General features: G+C 52.6%; 1 protein-coding gene across 1 annotated transcript in view; it reads right to left on the bottom strand.

Annotated features, from left to right (window-relative positions):
• Nucleotides 1-7,253: 7,253 nt before the first annotated feature.
• XKR7 (XK related 7) overlaps nt 7,254-23,723 on the bottom strand; it is a 32,871-nt gene continuing 16,401 nt past the window's right edge. Inside the window, exons 2-3 of the mRNA XM_003904892.3 lie at nt 15,375-15,577; nt 7,254-14,152 (exon numbers count right to left, since the gene is read on the bottom strand). Coding sequence (XP_003904941.1) covers nt 13,200-14,152; nt 15,375-15,577 — 1,156 coding nt within the window. The 3' untranslated portion in view covers nt 7,254-13,199. The remainder of the gene's footprint in view (nt 14,153-15,374; nt 15,578-23,723) is intronic.

Here is a 23,723-nt window from a genome sequence, read left to right as displayed (position 1 = left end):
CCCCCCCAACCCAGTTCCTTTGTTCTTTTTCCTGCCTGGTCGGAAACTCCACCAGCCCTGGAGTTCCTGCCCCTCCCATCTGACGGGGAGGGCAGGGGGTGTGGAGGACACAGCCTTGGGACCCTGCAGCTGAAGGGTAGAAGCCCAGGCAGAGCTGACCTGAGGAGGGAGGCTCAAGGCCTCTAGCCAGAAGACATGTTATTGGGGGAGCTTGGGAACTGGCCAAGGCTGGGGAAGGGCCCCCTATATTTGAAGTCCTAGTTTGGAAAATTCCAAGTTCCAGCCCTACTTCTGCCACTGACCTTGTTGTGTGACCTTGGCAAGGCAAGTCGGTTCCCCCTTTCACAACCTGTTTCCCCTGCCCTCCATAGTTGGAAGTAAACACTGCCTCCCTCCCTAGGCTGCTGTGGTGAGAAATGAAAGAGTCGGTGGAAAGTGTCTTATAGAGAGTATTGTAGCCAAGCAAGTTATGGTTTTTAAAAATTAATCGTTACTCTGAAGGGAGGCAGTATGCGTGGGCTTTGAAGATAGGCTGCTTGAGTTTGAATCCTGGCTTTGGCACTTACTAGGGTTATGACCTTTGGGAAGTCTCTTAACCACCAGTGCCTCAGTTTTCCCATCTTTAAAATGAGCATAATACTAGTTTAACCTCATAGTGACCTTGTGGGGATTAAATGCACCTAGAAGAACTTCTGGCACATATTAAGTACTCAGTAAGGCCGGGCGCTGTGGCTCACGCCTGTAATCCCAGCACTTTGGGAGGCTGAGGCGGGCGGATCACCTGAGGTCAGGAGTTCGAGACCAGCCTGGCCAACATGGTGAAACCCCGTCTCTACTAAAAATACAAAAATTAGCCAGGCATGGTGGCACACACCTGTAATCCCAGCTGCTCAGGAGGCTGAGGCAGGAGAATCGCTTGAACCTGGGAGGTGGAGGTTGCAGTGAGCTGAGATCGCGGCACTGTACTCCAGCCTTGGTGACTGGCTGAGACTCCATCTCAAAAAGAGCAAGACTCCATCTCAAAAAAAATTTTTTTTTAAAAAGTGCTCAGTAAATATTAACTGTTTACCTGCCTAGCAGTTGTCAACTTAAAGAACAAACAGAGACTCTCTAAAAGAAATTTCACTTAGGGGCCGGGCGCAGTGGCTCAATCCTGTAATCCCAGCACTTTGGGAGGCCGAGACGGGCGGATCACGAGGTCAGGAGATCGAGACCATCCTGGCTAACACAGTGAAACCCCGTCCCTACTAAAAAAAAAATACAAAAAACTAGCCGGGCAAGGTGGCGGGCACCTGTAGTCCCAGCTACTTGGGAGGCTGAGGCAGGAGAACGGTGTAAACCTGGGAGGCGGAGCTTGCAGTGAGCTGAGATCCGGTCACTGCACTCCAGCCTGGGCGACAGAGCGAGATTCTGTCTCAAAAAAAAAAAAAAAAAAAAAAAAAGAAATTTCATTTAGGAATTAAGCATTGCAGTGGGAATTACCTATATGCCATAGTAACTGATGTGCACTTTCAGGGAGGTGGGGGAAGACAAAAATTTTTTAAAGAAAAAAATAAGGATTATGTTATTGTTTTTGAACTAATTATCCTTGACTACAAAGATCAAGAGCAAGCATGACGCCAGTCTAAAGTTGGACAGGCAGTTGCTGGGCAGATGTCCTTGTGGAAGTATTTTTTGTGCAAGGTTTCGATGGCCTTTGTGCAAGGTTGTGATTTTTGTAGTCTTTTGTGTAATCAGTCTTTGTTATTATCTGTTTTGTCATCAGTCTTATTTGTTTTGCAAGCATGAAAATCCTCGATGGCCTTCCCCAGCTCTATTTGTCAAGGTTTTCTTAACATTAGTGACTCCATTTTTATTCTGACCATATTCATAGGGTCTTGAGCTGTTTTACTCTATTGGAAGTATATTAGAGAGGCAAGGTCCCCTTTGTGGCTCTGTGCTGAACACTTTACATATTTTATTTTACTCCTCGCAGTGTTGAGTACCATGATAGTACCTATTACACAGATTTTTTAAACTGAGGCTGAAGTGCAGAGCCTGGTTCAAGGAGGTCACACGGTGAATGAGAGGAGGAGCTGGGATTTCTGGCTGGTGTAGATCTGAGCCTAGCGTTCCTTACCTCTAGGACCTATGCATTCTGCATGCCCCACCCAGGACAGATGGAAAGGTTCTGAGTGGCCCATTCACACCTTGCAGCGACACCTGGGTTCTGGAGACCTAAGCTCTGGAACTGATTTGCTATATATGACCTGGTCCAGGTTGCTTATTGTAACTTCTCTTGGCTTCAGCTTTCTTATCTTTCCAATGGGAACAATAATTTCCCAAAGCCCTGCTCTGCTCGTCAGAGCTGTGGCCAGAAAGACACAGGCCATGGATGGAAGAGCAGTTGGAAACCGTAAAGTACCAATGCATTGGATTCTACTGAAAGACTTTTTCTGAAAGCCTGGTGTTCAGGGTCAGTGCCTTGGAGGGAGGATCAGAGCTCCCCACTGCTTCTGGGTGTGAGAGCTACAGGAGATCCTAGCCACTAGCCCTTCCTCTTCCTTCCCCTCCCTTGGAGGGGAAATGGCCCAGGCTGCTTAGTGCTGGCTCTCACAGCCACTCCCTCCTGCTCCCCTGCATCCTGCCGGTCACCTCCCAGTACAGGAAGTGAGATCTCCACTCAGCCTGCCAGGCGAACAGGAAGAGGCCAGGGTGTGCTAGCCAATTCCTGACTCTGCTCTGGACATGAAAGCTCCAACTTAACCCCTTGAGCCAGCCCAGAATTCCCACCCTTGGAGCAGCAGCAGGGCATGAGAGATGTGGTCTCTTGCTCTGGCATCTCTATGACTGGCTTTTGCAAGCCTTTTCCTCTCTCTGGGCCTCAATTTCCCTGTCTATAAAATGGAAGCTTGTATTATTCCTGGACTAGCTCCAAACATCGCTGAACTGCTGGGAATCTCAGATAGGGCGATAAGTGTTTTGCATGCTACTAAAATTAGAAAACTATCTCTGTATTCCCTGCAGTGCTCCCTGCAGAGCCATAACAGATGAAGTGCTTAGTAAATGTCAGCGGAAGTGGTTGGAGATGGTGGATGTAGGCTCAAATGTATATGACCTTGAACACATTACCTCATCTCTTAGCACCTCAGAGCCCTCACGTGTCAAAAGCAGGAAAATGGCAGTACCTGCCTTGGAAGGCTGCTGCAGGGATTGAATGAGAACAGAAGTGCACAATGATAACGTATTATTAAAATTAGCTTGTGAATCAAAGAAGAGATGAGCAAAACAAAGTCCCTGCTCTCAAAGACTTAACAATTGTGGCAGATAGGATTCATCTCTTTTGAGCCACCTCCAGTTGATTGGCAGGGGCTGCCTGAGGGCTGCGTAGAGGATTAAAAAAACTGGATCTACTCCCAGCAGGAAGAAGGGATTGATTATCAATGCCTGCCACAGGCAGGAGTGGGGAAAGCAGCAGCAGGTGGTCAGTGCACATGTTGACCGGGATCTGGTTAGAGACAAAGACACACAAGCCAAGAACTCTGGTATCAGGCCAGCAACTTGTTTGGGGGAAAGCAGAATCAGGAGCCATTCCCCAGGCCGGTGGCATTCAAGCCAAACCTTGAAAGGTGAATGGAAGGAAGGTTACTCTGGGCAGAGGGAACAGCTTGAGCAAACACAGTGCCAGAGTTCTGCCTGCAAGGAACAGACAACCCCGCCAAAGGTGGCTTAGACAAGAAGGAACATTTATTCTCTCTTAAAACAAGTCCAATAATGAGTGCTTTCAGGTTATTTGAGCAGCTCAACACTAGCATCAAATTCCTTTATATTTTTTATTTTGCTGGTGTTATTGTGTCCCTCCAGTTTATTTGTTGAAGCCGTAACCCCCAGGACCTCAGAAAGTAACAGTATTTGAAGACAGGGTCTTTAAAGAGGTGATGAAATTAAAATGAGGCAGTTAGGGTGGACATTACTCCAATCTCCCTGGTGTCCTTATATGAAGAGGAAATTTGCATCTGTAATCCCAGCACTTTGGGAGACCAAGGCAGGTGGATCACCTGAGGTCGGGAGTTCAAGATCAGCCTGGCTAACATGGTGAAATCCCATCTCTACTAAATATACAAAATTAGCTGGGTGTGGTGGCACACGCCTGTAATCCCAGCTACTCGGGAGGCTGAGGCAGGAGAATCGCTTGAACCTGGGAGGCGGAGGTTGCAGTGAGCTGCGATCGTGCCACTGCACTCCAGTCTGGGTGACAGAGTGAGACTCCATCTCCAATGAAAAAAAAAAAAAAGGAAATTTGGACACACCAAGACATCATGGTCACTTGTGCACAGGGAAAGACCGTGTGAGAACACAGTGGGAAGACAGACAGCTGTCTGCAAGCCATGGAGAGAGGCCTCAGGAGAAATTGTCAGAGGTATTTGAACCGGAGCAACTCCATCTTGAATAGAAGCTAGGTAGAGTGAGGCTGAGACCTACTGGGCTGCATTTCCAGACAGTTAAGGCATTCTAAGTCGCAGGATGAGATAGGGGGTCAGCTCAAGATACAGGTCGTAAAGACCTTGCTGATAAAACAGTTGCAGTAAACAAGTCGGCTAAATCCCACCAAAACCAAGATGGCCACGAGCCTGACCTCTGGTCGTCCTCACTGCTACACTCCCACCAGCACCATGACAGTTTACAAATGCCAGGGCAACATCAGGAAGTTACCCTATATGGCCTAAAAAGGGGAGACATGAATAATCCACCCCTTGTTTAGCATATCATCAAGAAATAACCATAAAAATGGGCAACCAGCAGCCTTTGGGCTGTTCTGCATATGGAGTAGCCATTCTTTTATTCCTCTACTTTCTTAATAAACTTGCTTTCACTGTACTGTATGGACTCACCCTGAATTCCTTCTCGTGTGAGATACAAGAACCATCTCTTGGGGTCTGGATGGGGACCCCTTTCCTGTAACAAAACCAACTCTGCCAATGCCTTGATCTTGGACTTCCAGCCTCCAGAACTGTCAGGAAATAAATTTCTGTTGTTTAAGCTGCCTGGTCTGTGGTATTTTGTTATGGCAGCCCGAGCAGACTCACGCACCTGGTAAGGTGGCTGCAGTGGCCTTGGGAGTGGCACATGATGCCATCCCGAGATAAGGCCAAGGGTTTCCCCTTCTTGTATGTCTTTTTTTCATGGAGCAAAACCTTTCCCAGGAATCTTCAGAAGACTTCCCTTAAGAACCCAGGGGCCAGATGCATTTGCCAGGACTTTTTTCGGCTGAGTCAAAGACCGAATAACGGACCTAAACAGGAGAGTTTCTCTCTTCTTCAGGCAATAGTCAAGGGTGGGTGTGGCAGCCCCCTGGGTCCCAGACCTTGATGTCTCCTATTTTGTTGCTCCACCAAGCAGTGGTTCTGCTATCAACTGCAAGATGGCTCTCTCCACCCAGCTGCAGTCCAGCCAGTAGGGTCAACAAAGCAGAAAACATGATCTGTCTCTTTAAAGTGATGTAAGTAGCACAAATTTCTCCTTGGCCAGAACTTGGTTCATAGCGGAGCCTAGCTGCAAAGGAGGCTGGGAAATGTAGTCTTTTATTCTGAGTGGCTATGTGCCTAGCTAAAAACTCTTTAGAGAAAAGGAGGAACATGGATACTGGGGGACACTTAGCAGTCCCTACCTCACCAGAATTGGGTCACATGCCCCTGCCCCCATCAATCCCTGGTCAAAGGAATTATCTTAGACCAATGGTCCTCAAATGTAGGCATACATCAGAATCACCCAGAAGGCCTGTCAAATAGATTGTTGTGCCCCGTCCACACGGTGGCTGATTTAGTAGATCTGAGACCTGAGAAACTGCGTTTATAACAAGTTCCCTGGTGCTACTAGTCTGGAGACCACAGTTTGGAAACCACTGTCTTTGGTCAATCATGATTTGCCTCCTGGGGCCAGGTCAGGGTTACATTCCCTGGGCACTTTGGAGGGGGATCCTGGAAGAACTGGGGCTCCACCTGCATGAAAGCATGGTGAGAAAGCCTGTTGGATGGCAATCAGGAGAGTCTTATGGAAACAGGAAGATGGGTGGTTTGGAGAGGCTATGGGGGCCAGGTGGGGTATGTCAGAGATGAGACTCGAGGTGGTTTTAGGCCCAGTTTCTAAAAAGTCAGAATCTGACAGAAGAGTTTGACCTTTATCCTGAAGGCACTGGGGAGCCATGGGAGGTTCTGAAGCAAGGAAATGCCATGATCAGATTTATGGAGGGTACATTGAAGTAGTGGTCCTTGGCTGGGTGCAGTGGCTCACGTCTGTAATCCCACCACTTTGGGAGGCCAAGGCTGGAGGATTGCTTGAGGCTACGAGTTCGAGACCAGCCTGGACAACATAGGGAGACCCTCATTTCTATAATAATGTTTTAAAAATTAGCTGGGCATGGTAGCATGTGCCTGCAGTCCCAGCTACTCAGGAGGCTAAGGCAAAAGGATTGCTTGAGCCCAGGAGTACAAGGCTGCAGTGAGCTATGATTGCATCACTGCACTCCAGCCTAGGTGACAGAGTGAGACTCTGTTTCTGGAAAAAAAAAAAAGAAAAGATCTGCAAGGTCAGGTCCTCAGATCCGCTTGCACCAGAATGCAGGATTCCCAGCCATGTTCTTTAAACACACCTGGAGAACTTAAAAATGCAGATTTCCAGGCATGTTCTACCTACTCCCTGATTATGGAGGCGGAAATATGCATTTGAAACATATCCCCTCTTCTCCAAGTGATTCTCATGCACTTTGAAGTTTGAGAACCACTGGATTAGGATGGAAGCCCTGGAGACAGAGGCCCTCTAAGAGGCAACACCCCCTAGGATAGGATGTAAGCTCCTTGAGGGCAGGGACCTTGCCTGTTTTATATCTTTCTTGTTCACTATGCCTAGAACTGCCTGGCACCTGGTAGGTTCTCAATAAGTATTGGTTGTAGTGGAGTTAGGAACTTCAGTCTGGGTCCTGATTTTGTCATAGACTCATTCTGTGATCTCTGACAAGTATCCCCACCTTTATCTCCCCCCACCCACTTTATCTGTAAAATGAACTTGGAGATAATCTGTAGAACTTTTGTCCTTAGGATTCTAGTTGATCGATTGAGACGCTGTCAATAAACAGGAAACGTTGTGTAATGTCCCACCCTCTCCCAGCCCCTTTCTCTCTTAAGCCACAGAGATTGTGGCAGGTGGTACCCTACCCATCCCTCTTTCCTCATCTCCTTCCCCTGGCCCAGAACAGCCAAAACAATAGGACACAAGCAGCACGTACTGAAATGACTTTTAATATCTCATGTTGCAGCAAAATTAAAAATATACAAAAAGTTCGTGGTGTACAAAAGAGTCTCAGTAAAGAGGCCCCAGCTTGGGGCCCCCTCCCCCTCCCCCTCCTGGGGGAAGCACGGAGGGTGAATGGGGGTCGGGGGATGGAGGATGGCACAGATGTAGTAAATACCAGGAGGTGGGACCAGGGAAAGGAAACAGAAGAGGACAGGGGTGAGGGCCCGTTAGGGAGGAAGAGACGACAGGTAGGGGAAGAATCACTCGGAATTGTGCTGACAGAGGGAGATTAGCCCCTCAGGCATGGCTAGTGATTCCTACAGTTCCAGGGGCATGGAGGGGAGGATCAGAGCTGGGGGTATTCTGGTGGGACCCTCAAAAGAACTGGGTTCTGGTCTCACCCTGCCACCAACTTACTGTGTGACCTTGGGCTGGCCATCTCCCATCACTGGGCTTGCCCCTTCAGTAAAATAGGATGCTGGATGTCTAAACCATTGATTCCTAACATGGGGTCCCAGACCCTCAGGGCCTGTGAAAGCAGGAATGGGTGCCCATGAGTGCTTTTGAGAATTTTGTATTAAGCAACTCAATAAAATACAAATATTCCCCCACCTTCAAGCCCTAGAAGTTGACTTGAGGCCTTGGAAGCATTTATCTGCAATCAGAAGCTCAGTTTGAGTTAATTTAATGTGGGAAAATGAATTCTTCTTCAAGAAATGAGGCTGGTTTGGGAGAAAAATCTTCCAAACCACAGGATCCTCAGGGAAGAAAATAATGAGGGAGCTATGGGAACGGTTCAGATCCCTTCCAGCTATTTCATGATGGGTTTGGAAAGCCAGTGGGGCTGGGGGCTGTGTTTATATGAGGCCCCTACAAGTTCAGTGGTTTAGCTTAATGGAGACCAGGCAGAAAAGGGTCGGATTCGATCTGGGGGAGTTTGGGTGAGAGAGAGATGGAGGAATCGTCTTTTACCCCCTGGCGCCTTCTGTACCCCTTCTTTGTCCTAGGGTACCCTCCATTCTGAGATTATTGCAGGTTCCCTGGGACCCCCACCCCTTCAGCCTGGCCCGGGGGTGCTCTTGCAGCGGTTATGCATAGAATAAAGGCCAGGGTTGCTGAGGAGAGGGCAGCCTCCTCCTCCAGAGAAGGGAAGGGTGGCAGAAGCCCAGCACAAGGGGTAACCTCTCTGTCCCCTGGGGAGTTTTCTGTCTCCAGAAACCAGGCCAGGCTTGAACGGGGCCTTCCTTTTCCACTCCCACATCTCCCGCTCCAGAGTCCTTCCTCCCCATACCTCTATCAGCAGCAGCCAAGGACCCAGAAATGTCCTATCCTCTCCCCAACCAGAACGGCACATTGCAGACCCTTTCCTCCCCAGCCCTGGGTCTCAGAAGCCTCTGTGGTTGGGAAGGGGGACTCAGACCCCAACCCCACTACTGCCCATGCGGCTTGGCACCCACTCAGTCCCTTCCATTGAGACACTGCAAAGCACTTTAAAACATAAACTGACAGCTCCCCCTACCAACCTCTGCTGCAGGCCCCACCACAGCTTGAACTGGGAGGGAGACAGGTGCCAAAGGTGGCAGGGGCCAGCACAGAATGGGACAGTTGGGTCCTGGCTTTCAGTCCACATCCTGCACCTGGACTCCCCTGCAACCCAATGTCAATTCCTCCTAACCAGTGGCCCCCAAGCTGGAAAAGACTCCAGCAGCCCCTAACCTGAGGCACTGGAGGGCCTGTAGCCCTTATCAAATGATGATTCCCAAACCAGGGACACTGTGGACCCCCAGACTCCCTTTTCAGCTGAGAGGGCAGTGGGCTCAGTTCTCAGATAGCCAGGTGATGGGGATTTAGGGTTGGACTAGCAAAGTCTCAGAGGGAGCCACAGCCTCTGTCCCTGACTTCCCCTGAGGGGTTTCGAGACTCTGCAGGACACTCTAGAACCTTCTCAACATTTTGAACCGTAAGTCTCAAACTGGTGGCACGTGGGCCAAATATGAGCAGCCTGCAGTTTCCCAAACATTTGAATTTTAGTTCCTACAGGCAGGGCACACAGTCACTCTCCTGTTTGCCAGAGTCCCCACCACTCCCTATTGTCTCCATTCCTCTTATTTTCATTATGTCGAGGCATTTGAGTTTGCATCGCATGCAGCCCTTGTCCCAGAAAACCTTCTCCCTACTGTCCGAGGCTTCTGTGGACTCCAGGCCCAGATGAATTCCAAGGGAAGAACCTGCAGAACTTGAGTACTTAGGAGGGTGTTGGCTGCAAGCAAGACCTTCCCTGAATATTCCCAGCCTCTCAGCCCTTATCCAGAGACCTGGACTTTCCCCAGGTCTCACCTTTCCTGCCCTCTGCCTGCCCCGACTCTCATGGGTGACATGCCTCTGTGGGACACAGGTGTAGCAGGGAGCTGACTGGGGGTAAGGCAGATTTTGGGGAGACACAAGAATGAGGCAGATGACAGGAGGGGATCAAATAAGGCCCCCTTGTTGGGGAGCCCTCTGGGGGAGTGGGGAGGTCTGTGCTGTTCAGCTGGGGTGACAGTTACAAGACACACGTCACATCAGTGCCAGGAGGTGCCGTGATGGGGGCGTGGTGCCTGCAGAGGTTTGGGGAACACAGTCAACAGCCTGGGGGTCGTTCTAAGAAAACAGGGAGACAGAAGTCTGCCCTGGAAATGGGGACACTAGTCTCCTGGGGTCAGAGGTAACTGAGGGCAGGGTCTGCCGTATTTGGTACCCAAAGTATCCTGTTCTCTTCTGTTCCTGGCAAAATCAAGATGCACCCAACTACCTCTCATCCCCAGGGAAATCCTAACTGCCACTGACTTCCTGTGTGGCCTTTGGTGAGTCCTTGGTCCTCTCTGGGTCTCACTTTCTCCTGTCTAATGTATGTGGAGGGCAGGTGGCTTAAGGGACCCTCAGGGACCCTCTGGGCTGCAAGGACCCTGGGAGGGTGGGAAGGACTAGGAAGGACTGAGCATCTAGACTGGGGTGGGGGTCAGGGGACAGGGGGCAGAGGACCAGGGGGGTCAGTTCTGCCAGGGGACAGACCGGCTGAGGTAGATTGTGTCACAGAAAGAAAAACAAAACAACAGCTCTAAGGGGATGGACCCCTCCCTCATCTGACTCCTCTATCCCAATGAAATGAAGGGAAGAGCCAGTGGAGCAGGGGGCCTCAGGCCTGGTCCCGAGCTCCTGGGTGGAGAGTCCTTAAAGGGCTGAGACTCTTCTGAGGGTAAGAAGCAGGAGAAGGTGCCTGTAGCCCTCTCCCCGGGCCCTTTGACTGTGGCCTTTTCTGTGCCCAGATGTCCCTGCAGGCAGAGGCCCTGAGGGAAGGGTGTGTGGGGTTGATAAGAGGTGGGGAGTAGGGGTGGAGTAAAATCCAAAAATGTGGCCATGGCTTCCCTGTGAGCCTCAGACCATGCCAAGCCCTGCCAGCACATCCCTGCACCTTGGGAATCTCCTGGCGTGTAAAGGACCCCAGCTAGGACTTTTCCTCTTAGAAGGCAGCAGCCAGATGGGCCATTCTGGGATACTGGGGAGGAGAACAACTTGCCAAGGGTGGCCCTCATGCTACCTCTCTGGGCCTCAGTTTCCTCATCTGTAAGATGGGTTGATAATGCCTCTCTTGCAGGGATGTCATGACCAGAGGAGAGTGTGAGTGAAACGACATGGGGTGAAAATTCCTGGCACAAAGTCGGCCCTGCAGAAATAGTCTGTTTCTGGTTCTGGGTCTGCATCCTCAAAGCTCCCATCTCACAAAGGCTTTGTGTGTGAATTCAGTCTCCGAAGATGGATTTGGGCAGAGAACAAGCAGGATGGATGAGTCCAACAGAGCGGGCCTGGGTCAGCCTTGGGCTTCTTCCACCTCCCATCACCCTTGAGGCCTGGTTCCTGAGGGTGCTTAGCAGCAGAAAGAAGGAAAAGCACTCTTGCTGTGTTGGCAGGAGGGATGATGCACACACCATCTCGGCCTGTGTGCTGGTGGGGAGGGTGACTTGTATCGTGGTTGTGATTGTGCTTGTGTGTTTGTGGGCAGTCTGGCCCTCTCTGCCTTTGGGGTCACCCTGCATCCCCAGCAATTCATCATTACCCATCACCTTTTGATGGGCAGCCCAGAGTCTGGGACCTTGAGAGAGTAGCTGCCACTCTGGGCCTCAGTTTCCCATCTGTAACCCAAGAAAGGCTGAACCAGGGAGGTCTAAGCACCCTTCTAATTTGCATAGTCTAGGATTCTCATGGCCCACCTCACTCCAGGGTCAGGTTTGCATCTGTCCTTAACATCCCCTGCTGTCCTCTCCCACTGATCACACCTAAGTTGCTGTGGGAGTGTGTGTGTGTCTGTGTGTATGTGTGTGTGTGGGGGGGGGCAGGGTTCCCAGCTCTGCTAGAGGCTCTGTCTCCTCACCCCATGGAACTGCCTACTTCTCCTCTCCCATACACCCCCTCAGTCCAGCACTGGCTGTCCTAGGTGGGAGGAGGGGCCTTGACTGAGTCCCCTGGGCACACCAGGATGTTCAGGCCATGGGAATAGACCACAGGTCCTGGGGAGTCATCAGATCTAAGGCAAAACAAGTCAGTTTCCCAGATGTCGCCCCAGGGAGCCCCATTTGCAGGGTGGCTGAGAGCCAGGATTCATGTCACGTCCCCAAAGCTATTTTTTTTCCAGCTGGGAACCAGTTGGCAGCTGAAATGTCTCAGGGGTTCTGAGGACAATTTCCTTTTAGAAAGATGGCTATGGACCAAGGTAACAGGGGCCTAGAGCTCCCATAAGCCCCAGAAGTCTAGAATCAGAGCACCCATTCCTAGAAAATTCCATTCACACTGGGCTCTAGAACCCCTTCTCCCCCACCACCATGACAGGTGCTAGAATCCCCCACAGCAGAGCAGCGGGGCTCCAGTGTCCTCCCCCATCACAGTAGAATACACAGATCAGAGTGGCTCCCTGGGACATTTGATCAGCTTAGCACTCTAGAACTCAATCTAGAACTAAGCGTGCTTCTGGATCAGTTCCTCTGATAAATGTGCTAAAACCTCAGCTGCACTTGAGCCCAGAGATCTTTCCAGACATCTTATCTGCTCTGCTGAAGACCTGTATCTAGAAGCCACATTCCAGGTACTCATCTAGAACAAAGAATGGCTCCTTCAAATATTTCACCCGAGGCATGTGGAACTTCATCCTTCACAGAGCCCACAGCAAGAGACATCTCCTGAGGAGTTCATTCTTGTTCGCTATGCTCTGGATTGCAGGTTCCCCTCCCTCAAGTCTTCCACCCCTCCATGCTTCTGCCAGCCTAGACCCCCACAGTTCTTTCTCCTGTCCATCTCCAGCACTGCCAGCTCCCCACCCCAACACCCTGCCCCACCCTAACTCCCTTCTTCAACTCCCTCTTGCCCTGGCTCCAGGCCCCAGATGCTACAGGAGCCATGCCATCCCTGTCCACACGATGCTCCAACCTCACCCCATCCCTTCCATGGCCTCCTCCATCCTTCTCAGAGGTCTTTTGCCACCACAGAGGCAGCCCACTCTCCACAACCCCGGAGGGGCACAGGGTCTAGGTCATGGACCCCAGACAGTGCCCTTTCTCTGGCAAGTCCAGCAGGGGCAACATATGGGCAACACCAGGCAGGGGAGAGGTGTGGAGGCCCCATGAAAGCAGGGCAGCTCGAAAAGTGTAGCACCAGATGATTCCCCAGGCCCTGGGTCAGGGGAATTTAGGGAATGGGCCACAAGGCTGAAAACGGGGCCCAGGGCTGGGGCCTCTGCAAGGCTGCCCCGTCCCCTAAAAGAACCCAAAAGTGGGGCTGCTCTACTCTTGAACCAACAGATCCACTCCCCCTTAGCCTGGTGGCCCTGAAATTCCGGGCTCAACACTGTGGCCGATGTGGGATCAGCCAAGCCTGTCCCTTTTGTGCGGGGACACTGCAGCCTACACTGTGGTCTCATACTCCAGCAGCTCCTGGGTGGTCCCCACACTCCGGTACTGCAACCGGGGCGTGGCAGGTGAGGAGTACTCCAGTGCCAGGATGGTCTTCCGGAGCCGGCGGTCAATAAAATGAGCATCCCACGCAGGGTACTTCTTGCGAGGCAAGTCAATCCGGATGACAGGCCCCTCTGTCCGCGAGGTGCGGGCCACTGGTGTGGGAGGCAAGCCAGGCCGCACCTGGAAGACAGGTGGGGTGGGGGTTCCTGCACGCTCTCCTGCCGAGGCCCCATCCCGCTCAGCACCTGTAGTCCTTGGCAGGGACCTGGGGGGACTCGTGATGGCGTCAGCGGGTGGGCCACAGGGCTCTGAGGCCCCACGAAAGATGCAACCAGGTGCCTGGGAACCCAGCATGGGCCCGTTGGGGTGCAGGAGACAGTAGTAGACACACATGAAGAATATGCCCAGCGCAAAGCTGGAGGCCACCACGCAGACCATGATGAGGGAGTAGAAGTCGGTTGAGAAGTTGCGGTTGGAGTACCAGAAGCCGGTGAGTGCAGCGTTCTCCAGCAGGACGATGCAGTGGTAGAGGGTCATGCGGTGTCGGCTACGGCCCTCCTTGACGTTGAACCAGCAGAAGATGTAGATGATACCCACCACCATGTTGTAGATGATCTCCTCCCACTTGGACATGCAGAAGTCCGTCTCCCCTTGGATGACCCAGAAGGTCATGACGCACCAGTGGGCCACGATGAAGATGCCAAAGTAGAGCTTGTAGACGCTGGCGAAAAGCGCGAAGGCCAGGCTGCGGGCAGCAATGGTGAACAGGTGCCACAGCACCTGGGCCACGGCGCCCTTGTAGGACAGCGGCCGCTTGTCGTCCCGCGAATCCCGCAGCACCTTCTGGTAGGAGGCCAGCGTCCAGGCCAGAGACACGAGGGAGGCAGAGGTGGAGAGGGCTGTGGAGACAGGGCAGGGGCGGGGTGGGCTGGGTTAGGGGCGGGCTCGGGTTGGGGTCTGGGGAGGGGCGGAGGGTTCTGGGACAGGAGCCGGGTTTTGAAAAGGTGTGAGGAAAGGGGCTATGGACCAGGGGTGTGGGGAAGGTCTGGGAGGTGGGGAGCTTCAAGAGCCATGATGAGGCGTGGTGAGGGTGCGCGGGACTGGGTACTTCTGCAGGGTGGGAGCATAAAGGGAGACGAAGATGGGGCTTTGGCCTCCATCTAGGACTGTGGTATGGGGCTGTTAGGGTTCAGGGGTCTTGGTGGGAGGGTGGAAAATGAGGGTCCAGGACGCTGGGAGTGGAAGAGGAGGTGAAGAGGAGGTCATGATTAGGGTGTGGAGCAGCCAGGAGGGGACCATTAGAAGTCGTGGGCCACCAGTAGGAGGCCGGGCATGGAGAGGAATATCTAGAGCTGAGCTGAGCAGAGCTGAGGGGCAGGGGCGGGGAGACCCAAGGTGGGAAGCGTTGTGATTGGGATCCAGTATCTGGGCAAGGGATCCCCAGGGCCCTGAGGGGTGGTGATAGTCTTTTGGGACACTGAGGATGGATTGGGTAGGGACTGGGTGGGGAGAGCATGGAGTGCTTCAGGGAGACAGGGGGATGCGATTTTTCTCTGATATTGAGGGGCTTGGCCTGGTCTGTCATTATGGAAGGGGCAAGGTGGGAAATTAACAGGGCCTTAGGGAGGATGAGGGGATGAGTGCCAGGACTAGGGCTGGGAGGACCCTCCCGGGGCCCCCCAGTGAAGTAGGCTCTCTGGAAACTGATGGTGATTGGCCAGGTCTGTGAGGCAGGGGGTCCCCAGGAGATGCAGGCTGGGATCAGGTTAGGGAACGAAGTGGGCAGGGGATTCCCCAGAGGGTCTAGGTGTTTGGATGGGAGATGGGGTTTGGTTGGCTCTGGCAACGGGGAAGGGAGGAGGGCGGGAGAGCCCAGGGGGCTTGATGGGTGTCGGCCAGGTCCCTCCTCACTCTGAGTGTAAGTGGGCCATCGAAGGGGATGCGGCGGTCTCGAGAGACCTGGAGGGTGGTGAGGTAGAAGGGGCAGGCCTCCGTAAACCCTGACTGAGTGAGCCCTGGGCTGGGGTGGGGAAGCGCACAGGGCATCCCCAGGGAGCCTGAAGCAGGGAGAAAGGCCCGGTGGGGCGGTCCCAGGCGCGGAGGGTGAAGGGGCGGGCTCACCCGGCAGCAGGTCCGGTGCGCCACCACGGTGCACCAGCAGGCTGAGCTGCAGCACTAGCTGCGGCGCGCTGCGCAGGAAGGTCTCCAGCAGGCGCAGCATGCTCACGTCGGCGCTCTCGAACAGCATCCGCCAGTAGAAGTGGCGCCGCAGCTGCTCCCCGCGCCAGCGGCTCTGCAGCCCCAGGTACAGGGCGCGCAGGTACCTGCGGGAAGGACGCGGTGCTCAAGCTCCCGCGCGCTCGTTCCTCTCGCTCTGTCCCACCCGCCCCGAGCCGCCCACAGGCGACGGGGGGCAAGTCACTCCCTACGCTGAGCCTGTTTCCTCAGCTGTGAAATGGGCATTTCGAAAGGATCACTTTATGAGGCTGCCGTTGAAGAGTACTGAATGGACTCATGAGCTTAGAGAAAGGACTGGTACTAAGTAAAGCCTTAAATACAACAGCAGCATCGCCATTGTTCCTATAACGGGTTGGGGCGTGCTTTCTTTACAGGGTTACTGACACCTTGGAGTGCGCTGAGCTTACAATAGCCCTGTTACCCGTCCCTTATTTTGTTTTATTTTTAGAGATGGAGTCTCATTCTGTCACCCAGGCTGGAGTGCAGTGGTGCCATCTTAGCTCACAGCAACTTCAAACTCCTGGGCTCAAGGAACCTTCCCGACTCAGCCTCCTAAGTAGCTGGGACTGCAGGCATGTACCACTACACCAGGCTAATTTTTAAATGTTTTTTTCTGGCTATGTTGCCCAGGCTGGTCTTGAACTCCTGGCCTCGCCTCAAGCAATCATCCTGCTTTGGCCTCCCAGGGTGCTGGGATTACAGGCATGAGCCACCGCACACGGCCCAATCCCCATTTTGTAGGTGAGCAAACTGAGACCCAGAGAGGTATGTCATTTATCCAAGGTCACACAGCTAGGACACAGTAAAACCAGGACTCAAACCCAGTCATTCTGGCCTCAGGGCCGGCACTCTAACCATGAGGCAACACTGCCTCTGACTGTAAACCATAAAAAGTTTTGCTCACATAGGTTCCTTCCAGGAATAGTCCCTACTGCCTGGTGCCAGCCCCAGTTCTGTTGCCACCAGCAGATCCCTGGCCTGTTCCCTTCTCAGTGCCCAGCTGAGGTGAGATCCTCACCGCTCAGTGCCCAGCTCTCACCCCAGGGTGCAAGGAAGGTGCTCACAGCCACTTCGGCTTGGCATCTGAAACCGTTGCTTCCTCTCATGCCACTTCTCCCAACAAACTCTACGGCTGTTCATGGCCGCTTTGCACAGGTCACAGAGCCAGAGCTCACAATGTTCTCCCTTCTTGCTGAGGAATTGTACCTATTGTTTCCTCTCCCTAAAACACCCTGCCCTATCCCCTAACCCCATCCCGGCCCCAACCCAGGATGACTCTTGTTTTTTTCCCCAGGCTCAGCTTTTGAACACAATTTTGTCCATAAAGCTTCGGCTGACTACCTTTCATCTAGGGTAAAGGTCTCTCCCAGGCTTCCGTCTAATCTGCCAGCACTTGTCACAGTGCGTTGTAACTGCCTGGTTATGTGCCCATCACCCCCATGCTGTGAGTACCTGGAGAATGACTAGGCTGGCTTGCTAACTGCTGCATCCTCAATTCTTAGCACACAGTAGGTGCTTAATCTATGTGGGCTGAATGAATGAAAGTGTGCACGGCTGCAAGCTTGTTGAACTGAATGGAACTCTAGTAACCCTATAGGGGTATAGAAGGGACTCTGAAGTCCTGAGATCAATCCCTGACTTGGCTTCTAATTTACGTGTGATCTTGAGCAAGACCCTCTCTGAGCCCTAGTTAATCCCTCCCAAAGTGGCGGTGAGGATTAAATGAATGAAAAGAAACTTTGCACATTATGGAGTGCACAGTGCCTATGTAAGGTGAGAGGGGACCTATCCACACAGATCTCTGGGTCTGATTTCCCCTCTGCCCTGGTTCCTTGCCCAGAAGCTCCACTCCTGCAGCTACAGACCCTGCCACCTTCCCAGCAACCCCCACCCCTGCCAGCTCCCCAAACTCTCTGATTCACAGGACAGGCACACCCTTTGGTGCAAACCAGAGGACTCTTCCAAAAGTGGTTTTCCCAGGAAACTGGGGGTGGTGTGTGCGTGTGTGTATGTGTGGAGGGGTAACCCTTACACAGATTCTGTGACCCGCTGCCTGGATCCGAAACTGGGGAGCCAGGGATTTGGGATCTATTCCCAGGGTGAAGTGCTGGCACTTCCAGGATGTTGTTTGGGAATCAGGGGACTCACTCTATTCACAGCCCAATGGAGGAAGTCACAGTGCTCCCTGGATGTGGGGCCAGCTGATACCAAGTTTCCTCAAATGAGTATACTGGTCTTACCAGCTGTGTGGCCCTCTCTAGGCCTCAGTTTCTCCATCTGCCAATGAAAGGGATGAGTTTGATGACTCTGGAGATCCTTTCAGAGTGAATATTCTGGGACTCTGCAAAATGTGGCCAGGAACATCCCATTTAGGACCCTCCTCCCCATCCCTGGGTCATCCTGGCATCAGTCTATGACATAAACACACTGTCAACATAACAAATGACAGGATTGGCAGCCAGGATGGGGAAGGGGGCTGTTCCCTCAGAAGCTGACTCTGGAAATGCAAAGCCCCCTCTGACCAACTCTCCTGTGCCATGCTGGGATTCCTTCAGCCATTTCCAGCCTGATGCATCCATACCCACTGCTCACATGCTCCCCAGGACAGGGACCTCAGCCTGGTGCATCTATACCCACTGCTGACACGCTTCCCAGGACAAGGACCTCAGCATGGTGCATCTATACCCACTGCTGACACGCTCCCCAGGACAGGGACCTCAGCTTCTGAGCAGCTCCAGGGCTGGATTGTGTTTCTTCTGATAAGCAGAAATTTGTCTCCCTGTATCTTCCATTTTCTGGACTCCTGCTTACCCCACACATAAGGATCCCTGCAGCCAGAATGATTCATTCATGTAGCAGGTGGATTTTGACCACCTGCTCTGTGCCAGGCTGTGTGCCCTTATGTATCTCCCAGTCCCATGGAAGAGAGACAAGATAGGAGGCGAAATAATGCTACAAGATGCCTTGAAGGGAAGAAACATTTGATCTCAGTTTTTTTGTTTGTTTTTGTTTTGTTTTGTTTTGTTTTCAGACAGTTTCGCTCTTGTTGCCCAGGCTGCAGTGCAGTGGCACAATCTCAGCCCACCACAATCTCTGCTTCTGGGGTTCAAGTGATTCTCCTGCCTCAGCCTCCCGAGTAGCTGGGATTACAGGCATGCGCCACCATGCCTGGCTAATGTTGTATTTTTAGTAGAGACAGGGTTTCTCCATTTTGGTCAGGCTTGTCTCAAACTCCCGACCTGAGGTGATCCGCCCGCCTTGGCCTCCCAAAGTGCTGGGATTACAGGCGTGAGCCACCACGCCCGGCCTGGTCTCAGTTTTAAAGCATGGGTTGGCATTTGAAGGCACACAAGAGATGGAAGGTCATTCCAGGTGGAAGAATCAGCTGAAGCAAAGGCTCAGAGGCCTGAAAGAATTTGGCCTTTTAGGGGAATGGCCAGAGGTTTGCTGGGCCTGGACAGGGGATTTTAATGGGCAGGGGCATAAGGAGACTAGAATTGTGAAGGGCATCAAATTCTGGGCTAAAGAGTTCAGATTTTATTCTCTATCTGAATGCCATCCCAGAATCAGGGGTGGTGAGCTTGGCTCAGTGGCTTAGAAAGCTTGCTGTGGAGGCTGGCTTGGAGGAAAGCCAGGAGAGGATGGGTTTTGGTCCAGGTCTGAAATTACAGGGCTGAGCTAAGTCAGGGGATAGAGAAGGGGCAGAGAGAGATCTGGAGATGACCAGAGGTGGGGGCTGGGGGAGAAACCAAGATGGCCCCTAGAACTTCTGAGGGCCTAGAACACAGGCTGTCTTTTCTAGCCTCCATCCCCCCTGCCACCACATTCCCTTCCCCTTCCTGTGGCTCTGGCTTTGACTAGGAAGGATAGACCAGCTGGTCCAATGTGAAGGGGCCTGGGGAGTTGGGGGAAGGTGACACCCTGGAAGTTTCTCTCAGGCTGGAAGACCATCTGTTTCCGGGCCCGGGTCAGCATGAGAGAGGCCCTGGCCCCCAGCCAGCATCCATCACTACCTGACGGGCCGCCTGCCCACCTCCCTGCCCACTCCTGCCCCTTCCTCTGCCAGCTCCCAGCTAACCACAGACAAAGGGCTCACACAGCCCAGGGCCACCGTGGGCAGGAGCAGCGATGGAGGAAGAGAAGAGAGGAGGCCTCTGAGTCCCAGGAATGTGGGGTCAATGGGGAGTGTGGAAAGGCCACACTGTGGTCTGGGGATAAAAGGCCTGGGTTCTGCCTTGCTGTGCCCCTTTTGGCAACAGGACCAAAACTGTGGCTGTTCCCTCCAGCCAGCACAAAAAGCTTTCTGCCAAGGGCCTGTGAGATTTTCATGGGCCTAGGAAAATGTTTGAAGCCTGAAAAAAAATTGGCTCCAAAACACAGGGAAAAACTACAGAATCAAAATTAATAAATGTTTAATTAAACGTCTGCAAAACAGAACATGATGTCAGCCAGTCAACTACAGTTTGGCTTTTATCTGGTCATATATAATTTACATGGGTTGTTTGATGTAGCTGCATTTTAATATGCTTGATAGATGTGGTGCCCACAAAGGTCTTAAAACAGTCCTGCCCAGGACATGCAACCTCATTTCCCCGGCCCTCAGTTTCCCTTCTCTAAAATGGGAATGGCACTTGCCATTCTGCCTATACATAGCCACTGGGGTAAGGATGAGGGAGGAAAGGTAGCAATGGCTGGCATGTGGGTTTGATTCCCATCTCTGTCTCAGACCCGCTGTGTGACCTTGGGTAGTCTCTCCACTTCTCTGAGCTTTATTTTCCTCCTTGTTGTGAGCATTAAATGAGTGAGGGGGCAGGGTGCAGTGGCTCATGCCTGTAATCCCAGCACTTTGGGAGGCTGAGGTGGGTGGATCTCTTGAACCAGGGAGTTCGAGACCAGTCTGGGCAACACAGTGAGTCCCTGTCTAGACACACACACACACACACACACACACACACACGCGCGCGCGCAGTGAATTTAAAAATGGTTTATAAACTGTAAAGGGTATCCATAGAGGGAGTAGCATACACTGGGCAGGGGCCTCTGGAAGCAACCTCTCTTGAAACCTCCTCCAGGAAGTCCACCCTATCCCACATCCCGCTCTATTTGAAATGAAGTTGAAAGAAGCTGATCTTCACCCAAGAGAAGAACACCCCACCTCAGGGAAGGGAATCCAGATTGGGGGTGGTGCACATCTGATCTTCTCCAAAATTATCCCCAGGCCAGGTATGGTGGCTCATGCCTGGAATCCCATCATTTTGGGAGGCCGAGGCGGGAGGACCACTTGAGCCCAGGAGTTCAAGACCAGCCTGGGCATCACAGAGAAACCCCATCTCTACAAAAAATTTAAAAATTGGTCGGTGTGGTGGCGTGTGCCTGTAGTCCCAGCTACTCAGGAGGCTAAGGCAGGAGGATTGTTTGAGTCCAGGAGTTCGAGGCTGCAGTCAGCCATGACTGCACCATTGCACTCCAGCCTGAGTGACAGAGCAAGACCCTGTCGCTAAAAAACAACAAAATCCCCAGTCTGTCCATGTCTCCTCTGTTACCACCTGTGCAGGCCACAGTCATCTTGCCTGGATGACCACGTCAGCCTTCCATGTGGGCTGCCCGAATCCACTCCTGCCTCCCTACAGTCCATTCTCCACATGGCAACCAGCGGGATATTTTTAAAACCTGTCAGATCATGTCATTCCCCTTCACAAAGCCTTCCAAGGGCCTCCTATCACACTTGGAATAAAACCCACGCTTCTCCCCTCGGCGTGCAGGCCCTAAACCATCTGGCCCTGCCTGTTTCTCTCACCTCATCTCAAACCACTGTCCCACTTGTTCCTGACACTCCAGATGCGCTGGGGGGATCCTAAAACTCAGCCAGACTCATCCCTGGCTCAGGACGTCTGCACTTGCTCTGCCTGGAACACCCCTTTCCCAGATCCTCCCGTGGCTGGCTCCTCATCAGTTCACACCTTCTCAGAGAGGCCTCCCAGGCCACCCTTGCCAACTCACTCTAGTCTACCACACCCCCCTGTATTATTTTCTCCTTAACCTACACTATGAAATCACCATTTATTTATTTATTTTCCATTCTCCCACTGTGAATCCATGAGGGCAGGGACCTCCCTCCTGACCTTACAGGGCTCTGGGGTTTCTCTCCTTGAAGTTGCCAAGAGCCAGGACACCTCACAGGCTCCTCCTGCCCTCGCTGACTCATTCCTGTCCTTCTTCCAACAGGACGCACTCCCTGATGCCCCCCTAGCCCGGTTAGGCCTTGCTTTCTCTAACAGCTCTCAGGCTTGAACTGCGTGAGGCCTGAAGTGAGCCAGACACTGCGGTTCGTGCTGTTAACCTAACAGGCAACTTCTGCTGTCCCCATTTTATAGATGAGGAAACAGAGGCCCTCTGTCTGTTTGGAATCTAATTTACTGACCCCCGGTCTTGTGCTCAGAGAAGAAGCTTGTCCGGGAAGAAACTGGAAGAGCAGATGAGTGTATACTGCTTGGGGTGGGGGTGAGAGCAAAAAGGCCATGCCTGGTGAGGAGAGTAGAAGCTAGAGTATGAAATCCCTCCTGTCAGGGATCTAAAAACCTGTCTCTTCTGAACCTCACTGCCTCCGTGAACAGATTGCAGCATCGATAAATGAATAGGAGCTCATTCCCTTCTCCCCAGGCCCATCCTACCCTCCCCACAGCAACTTTCCAGTGTCCGCCAGTCCCCCAGAGTTTGGGGGCTGCTCTCTAATGGGCAGGAGGGGAAAAAGATAAGGGGATCCTATGTTCTTGAGAAGCCAGGAAGCTTCTGGCAGTGTCTGCATCACCCCATCTCTCTCCTGTTCTTTGTTCCTGAGTCACCCCAAGTCTCTGGTTCTAGGTCAGGGTTTCTGGCCTGCAACTCAGTCCATTCAGACAGGCAAACCTGGGCCCAAGCCTGTACCCATCCCTTTGACCTCAGATCCCGAGTCATTGTCTCTGTCTGTCTGTGGATCAGATCAGCCTGTCCATTGTGTCTGTCCCTTGAACGCAGGGCCAGCCTATTTATCATTCCTGCATTTCTGTCAGGAGTCTGTTAGTCAGTCAGTCTTACCCTGGAATCCTGGCTCAGTCCCTGGCTTAGTTCCAGAATCCTGGAATCCTGTCCCTTAGACTGTGGGTCACATAGTCTCTCAGACACTATGTCCTATTGGCCTGACCCTGTGATCCTGGGTAAGCCTGTCTGCCTGCCCTTAGAGGCCAGGAGCTTCAGTCTGCGTCCCCCGGATGCCAGACAGCTTTCTATCCTGTGAATACGAGGTCTGCTTTTCTGTCTGTGTTTTGGATGCTGGGTCTGTTTGGTGGTCTGTCTGTCTGTCTGTGTTTTGGATGCTGGGTCTGTTTGGTGGTCTGTCTGTCTGTGTTTTGGATGCTGGGTCTGTTTGGTGGTGTCTCTGTCTGTGTCTTGGATGCTAGGTCCACTTGGTGGTCTGTCTGTGTCTTTTAGTCCCTCGACTGCTTGGTTCATCTGCTGATTTGTTGCTCAGCTCGTGGCTTGGCGTGACTGCCCGTTTTCCGGCCGTCCTCCCCTGCCTGCTCCTCCTCTCCCTGACTCTGGGTCTCTCTCTGTCTGTGTGTGTCTCTCACATCCTCAGCTCCTCCATCTGTCGGTCTCAGCGTTTCCGAGTGTGTGTTCTCGCCCCTCCCCACTCCCCCTCACAACTCTGGGCCAAACACACAGCAGCTTCCAGCGGCTCCCCCGCTGCCTCTCCATCCAGGAACCACCCTCATGCTGGCTAGCTCCTTGGTCTCGATGCGGACCAGGGTCTGCAGACCCCTACAGAGGGAACAGGGTGGGCCTGGGAGGCAGATGGGAGAGCCAGGGCTGATGGGCAGGGGCAGGACATCCCCCCAGCTGAGCCCATAGCTAGTCTGTAGGTCTGCAGGGGGACAGTGTGCAGCAGTTACTAATCAGGATAACAGCTCACATTTACTGAGTCCCAACTGGATGACAGGCTGTGCTGAGACTTTTTATACATATGAACGTGTCCATCCCTCTTAACAAATATTTGAAGTGGGGACTACCATTATCCTTATTTCACAGATGAAAAACAGACCTAGAAAGGGACCAGGACTTGTCCCAAGTCACACAGCAAATTAGTGCCAGATCTAGAACTCAGCCCTGGCTCTTCATGGCCTCCTGAGCCAGAGCAGGAAAGAGGAAGGACAAGCCTCGTCCCATGGGATTCCCCTGTTGCCTCAGCTGCCTATG

This window comes from Papio anubis, chromosome 16 (genome assembly GCF_008728515.1).
Source record: "Papio anubis isolate 15944 chromosome 16, Panubis1.0, whole genome shotgun sequence".
Classification (NCBI taxonomy): Eukaryota; Metazoa; Chordata; class Mammalia; order Primates; family Cercopithecidae; genus Papio; species Papio anubis.
The sequence above is the reverse complement of the archived record's forward strand: the minus strand, read 5'-3'. Positions and strand labels throughout refer to the sequence as shown.